A 5,429-nucleotide genomic window follows, 5' to 3' on the forward strand; every position below is an offset into this window, starting at 1 on the left:
AGATAAGAAAATAATCAATATTACCCCCAAAATGTACTGTATATACATAACTAGAATACCTTTCTACATATCTGTAGAACTGACAAAACAATTATCTGGAGCCAAAGTGATCAACGAATCCAGTGTGGTAAAAAATTATACACTCATGCAAGTCCAAATTAAAGCATCAAAATGTAGTTTTATGAAGCAAAATTTTGTTGGTGCACACAGAAGATACATCAGGGCACTTAAATTCAATAAATCTAATTTCTCATCTTTTACAAAATCTCCACATTAAACAAGAAAGGAGGAAGAAAAACAAGCAAACTTCCTTCCGCCTACTTTTTTTTCAAAATCCAAATATATTTTCCAATCTATGATTTGGTGCCTGACAGAAAATTTAAACATTACGTGATGTTATATTTGTAGACACTCGCCAGCTAAAAATGTCTTTAGCCGTATATCGGCTAAAGGCGGCAAATCTGTGGACAAAGGAAATATAGCTTATTAAGCATCCTCTATAAGGAGCACGAATCCGTTAGTGGATGCCAGCAGCCTACTTTTTTGGGTGCTTCCGTTAAGAAATATGACGTCATCTTGACTTACGCATATCAAAAATAGTTTCTAAAAATTAAACAAAAAATGTAAGATATGTTAATAGTGTACATTTTTTATAAAAACGTTAAAAGATTTTGAAGCCTCTTAGATGTTCTTAAATTTTTAGGGTTAAAACTTTGAAATGATTTTCCATCCATTTTGTTTACAAATTGCATAAAAGTTGCAGATTTTAGAGCTTGAGTAAGCCAGTAAGCTTACCCCGGGGGGGGGGGCACTCGATCTGAAAACGACCATACGTTCGGCCCAAAATTTGGCTTCTAAAATCGGACCCTTAAGGCCGGTCTCCACTTGAGCGCGCTGCGATCGCTCTTCTTCGAGCAAAGCTTCCACGCTATTGGTCAAAAGAAAAATGAAGCAACTCCATTGGTGCGATATGACGTAACGATCGCGCGATTGAAAAAAAAGTTGAAATACATTCAACTTTTTTTCCAAGCGCGCGCTGCGTTTTTATGACGTAATCTTTTCTCCAAGCAAAAATGATTGAAGCCAAAGTTGCGATCGCAGCGCGCGCAAGTGGAGACCGGCCTTTACAGTGCAGTGAATTTCCATGAAAAATCATACCCTTACAGTGCACTTTTTCAAAATTAAGGGCAAAAATTTTTGCAATTTTCCAAGAAAATGTGGAATATTTCCTGCAAAATTGACCAATTTTGTGCCAATTTTACCAAAAAATTGGCCTTTTATCACAATTTCCTATCCTTACAGTGGAATTAAGTGCAGTTTTGTAATTTCCTACCCTTACAGTGCACTAGCTGAACTATGAAAAACCTACCCTTAAGGGCCGAGCGTCTGGTAGGTCATTTACCTTGAGTGCCCCCCCCCCCCCCCCGGGCCAGTAAGAAAAACGATGTTGCTTAAAAAAATACACAATTCGTGACTCCATTTCGTTATCAAAGAAAATATTTGTTCCCATAAAATGATAAAATGTAACGAAAACTAAAATGATTATCTCGAAAACTCTATGTGCTAACTAATTTCAATGATTATGATTAATCATTTAAGTCTTAGTCTTTTAAGTTTAATCATCGGAAGAATCGTCACTACTGGTTTCATCTTAAGAGAATTCATCTTTGTTCAACAATCTTGAGATTCGTCGTACATCTCATGATGAAATTACATGGATGACGATCAACAGAACCAATTATTCCTTCCTTGATGATGAGGATGATGTTACTCCACTCAAAACCGGAAATTAAATTATAGCCATCAATCAATAAAATGTTTCCGTCTACAAGATATTGATATGGACTTTCACCTTCATTGAAATCGTTTTTATCTTTTCCATTTCAATTTCATCGTTTTCAATGTTTGAAAATGATCATCCTCCTCGAATACAAAATTAGATATCACTAGCACTCCTTCTTTCGTGACCTTTCTCATTTCTTTGATGGCATCTTCAAACGAGCTGAAAGGGTAGGGTTGCTTTCCATTAGGGTGATTCGGTGGTGGAAGTACTAAACCCTCTTTATATGGCGAATTGTCTCTTTCTTCATAGCTTAATGCCTCTCTAACGATACTTTCACAGTTTCTTAAATTCACGTCAAGTCCGAATTTCATGAAATCGTCATACACCGAAAAATCTTGATCACCTGATAAAAGATCCTGATGACCAAATCCGTCTGATGCAATCCAAATCACATCAACGTGTTGTTTGACTTTCATTATCACTTCTTTCCATTGATTATCGGTAATATCACACTCATCGATAAATAACGCTTTGATGTTTCCCGTTCGAATCCTTTTCGTCAGCTTTTCAGTTTCCTCTTTATTCTTTTCATCGATATCGGTAATGCCGAACTGTTTGTAAGAAAAGAAAGATATTATTTTAAGTAAATCTGTTCATTTGCATGCAAAGGATCCTAAAAGTCTCTTACGGAAAATGCACGATAAAATTTTAATTGAACTATCGTTTCTGACTTTTCTTCAATAATACCAGTAAGCTTAAAATATTTACAGTATTAATAGTAGATCAGTTCAATATTAGTTTTATAAAGTTGTTTCATTTTTCAAATTCAAAATGGTCACTCAGTCTCTCATACATAAAAAGCCTAATTTTTGGCACACTTGGGAATTAGAAGTTTTTTTTTGCCGAATAGAAAAAAATGCAATAAACAAACCATGAATCTGCGTTGACATCAGTCTTAAAACGATCTCAATTTTCTTTTACTTTTACTGCTCTTTTCAGTTATTCTACGATATCGTTTGTAATCAATAAAACAATATATTTTAACATATTTTGCAGGCGATCATTCAACCAAAGCCGTTTTTATTCAGTTAAAATTAGAAAATGATTCAATTTAGATTCAAAATGCAACTTACGTAGTGCAGGATGTATCCATAGACGTCGACTCCATGTTCTTTTCCCAATTCGTCTTTCAATCTCCATTCAAGAAGGGTTTCTAAATGAAAACTCTTCTGAATGACATACATAACACGTCCTTTGTACTTCTTCATTCCACTCAATTGTTTTGCTTTCTCCTGAAGGATGAAAGACTTTCCGCATCCGTAAGGGGCATAAAAGAGGATCTTATTGAATTCAGAAGTGTCTTTCTTCATGATGGGAAGTTGACGCTGACTGTAAAAGAGTATGTTGTCAGTAGTGCAGACGGTATCGATGGCTTGCGAGATATACTCCACCCAGTTCGATGTCGTAATGGGTGCTGTTTTTGAAGCATGAATTGCAAACACAACGATTCTCAGGAGGTCTTTAACTTGATTTACTGCTGGGATGAAAGGTATTCCAGAGGGAACGGACGGATATTTTGCCAACAAGGTGGATAACCAACATTTCAAATCTGTTTCTTGGTCAATGTAATGTTGATTGTTGAAGAAAAGGTCATCCCTTTCAACACATATGACTGGATGATACGTCCAGCCATGTCCCAACTGATCACTCAATCTCTCCTCTATCAACTTATGGTATTTATCCAACTGGTCAAAAGCTTTTATAGTCAGTGTCCGTTTGATTTCAACGCCTATGATTAATTTCTTGGTCCACGAGAAAAGAAGGACGTCAATCTCCTGATGCATTTTCTTTTGGACATTGGTGAGAAAATTGATGGAACTGAGAATCACAGTATCTTGAAGAACAGGGTCGTCTTTGAGGGAATAGAGTTTGCGAAAGAATGAGTGTTCTCCTTTTTCACCAAGCTCCGATAGAACTAATCCGAAAAGCCATTTTATTGTGGGATGGGATGGTGGGTTTTGTTTGACCAAGTTTTCGACTTCTTCTTTAACGTCTTTTAACGTCTGGAACTAAAAGATTTTTTATAATTCAATTTGTAAATTGAAATATTCAATTTAATACAGGTCTCCATGTGCTTGTATTAAAGAATTTTTACAGTTTTGAGACTAAAATTGATAAGTTACCTTTTTGAGAGTTTGTTCCAGTTTTGATCCTGGTGATTTTGAAGCCAATTCCTGAATACATGCTTGGATGAATGTGTTGTTGTCCTCTGTTGTTGATGGTAAGTTCAGATCGTTTGTACTTGGTTGACGAGAGCAGCATAACATTCTGAAAGAACTTTGGATCGGTTGATTGCCAATCTCTTCCATCAAAAGATACATGATTTTGACATTCAAGATCCAATTATAGAATTCTCTTGCGTTGATCTCATTACCGCTAGAGTTGTTTAATTGGAGATCATAGAAAGCTTGAAGTTCTCCCGTAAACCAATAGTCCTTCTTCAAATTATCCAAACATTTCTTGAGAGTGTTTATGTCAACATCGAAATCAAGGAGATGTGAGGTTGAATCCTTCTTCGCGTATTGGTGTGATTGAAAAACTGGGGGAATATATATAGGGTCGTGGCGATTGGTGTCGAATAGTGCTGAATCAGCATACTCTCTTAAGAGAAGCTGATCAGCGGCAAGAATAGGGTCGTTAAATAACTGACCATTCCCGAGGTTGAACTTTCGGTTTTGTTTGTCGATGGTGGATTGTGCATTTGTCAATATTTGATGATATAATGACGTTTGCGGGGTGCATTTTGATGGATCGATAATCTTCGATTTCAATGCAGCGATTTTCTGTTGAAAATTCAATTGTGATGCCATTTTGAATCTGAATAAAAGTTTTACTTGAATTAAAAGTCAAAAAATTGCTCAAAACTTGTAGAAACACACATAAACATCAATGTTTATCAAGTAAAAAAGCATTTAATTTTCCGCCCTTGTATTACTCAGTGTCATTTGCTTCCAATCAGGGGGTAACAAACAATAAAATAGATCAAAATCGTGATCTTAGATGGAGAGTTATTTTACTTTATAAAGAATTTGTTGTGAATAAAAGTTCTCTATCTGCATGTTGTCAACATGTTTTGTCTAAAGTATACGAAAAAAGAAATTGATCTTATAAACCCCCTGCCATAGATTCTTTTTATAAACATAAATAACTCTCTCGAGGTATCTAAGGCACCCTTTGACTTAGAAATATTTGTTTAGGGGGTACATAATGACTAGCAAGATAATATCATACAGTAAGACGGAGATTTTATTTGCCTTATTAAGAGCTTGTTGTAGATAAGGGTTCTCAAACTATACGTTGTTCACATTGTATTTTGTCAAAATGTATGGCTAAAGACAATTAAAATGATTATATAAACCCCCTATCTTAGTTTCCTTTTACCAACGTTAATACCAGCTTACTCAAAGTTACCAATGCACCATTTGACTCTGAATTATTGGTTCCTCCTCAGGGGTAGAGTATTATTTTGAGGACTAGAATTTATGATAAAGATGGAGATTTTATTTTCCTTATTAAGAATTTGTTGTGGATAAAAGTTCTCTAGCCGCCTGCTTTCAACAATTATATAACCCCCCTATCATAGTAT

General features: G+C 35.4%; 1 protein-coding gene across 1 annotated transcript; it reads right to left on the reverse strand.

Annotated features, from left to right (window-relative positions):
• Window positions 1-1,869: 1,869 nt before the first annotated feature.
• Window positions 1,870-4,653, reverse strand: LOC136810597 (uncharacterized). Its single transcript, XM_067067155.1, has 3 exons — window positions 3,967-4,653; window positions 2,917-3,846; window positions 1,870-2,394 (listed from the first exon to the last, which is right to left on the reverse strand). The coding sequence occupies exons 1-3, from the start codon at window positions 4,651-4,653 to the stop codon at window positions 1,870-1,872; spliced, it is 2,142 nt and encodes a 713-aa protein (XP_066923256.1).
• Between the last annotated feature and the right edge of the window lie 776 nt (window positions 4,654-5,429).

The sequence above is a fragment of the Clytia hemisphaerica genome, unplaced genomic scaffold, assembly GCF_902728285.1.
Source record: "Clytia hemisphaerica strain Z4C2 unplaced genomic scaffold, Clytia hemisphaerica genome assembly, whole genome shotgun sequence".
In the NCBI taxonomy this organism is placed as follows: Eukaryota; Metazoa; Cnidaria; class Hydrozoa; order Leptothecata; family Clytiidae; genus Clytia; species Clytia hemisphaerica.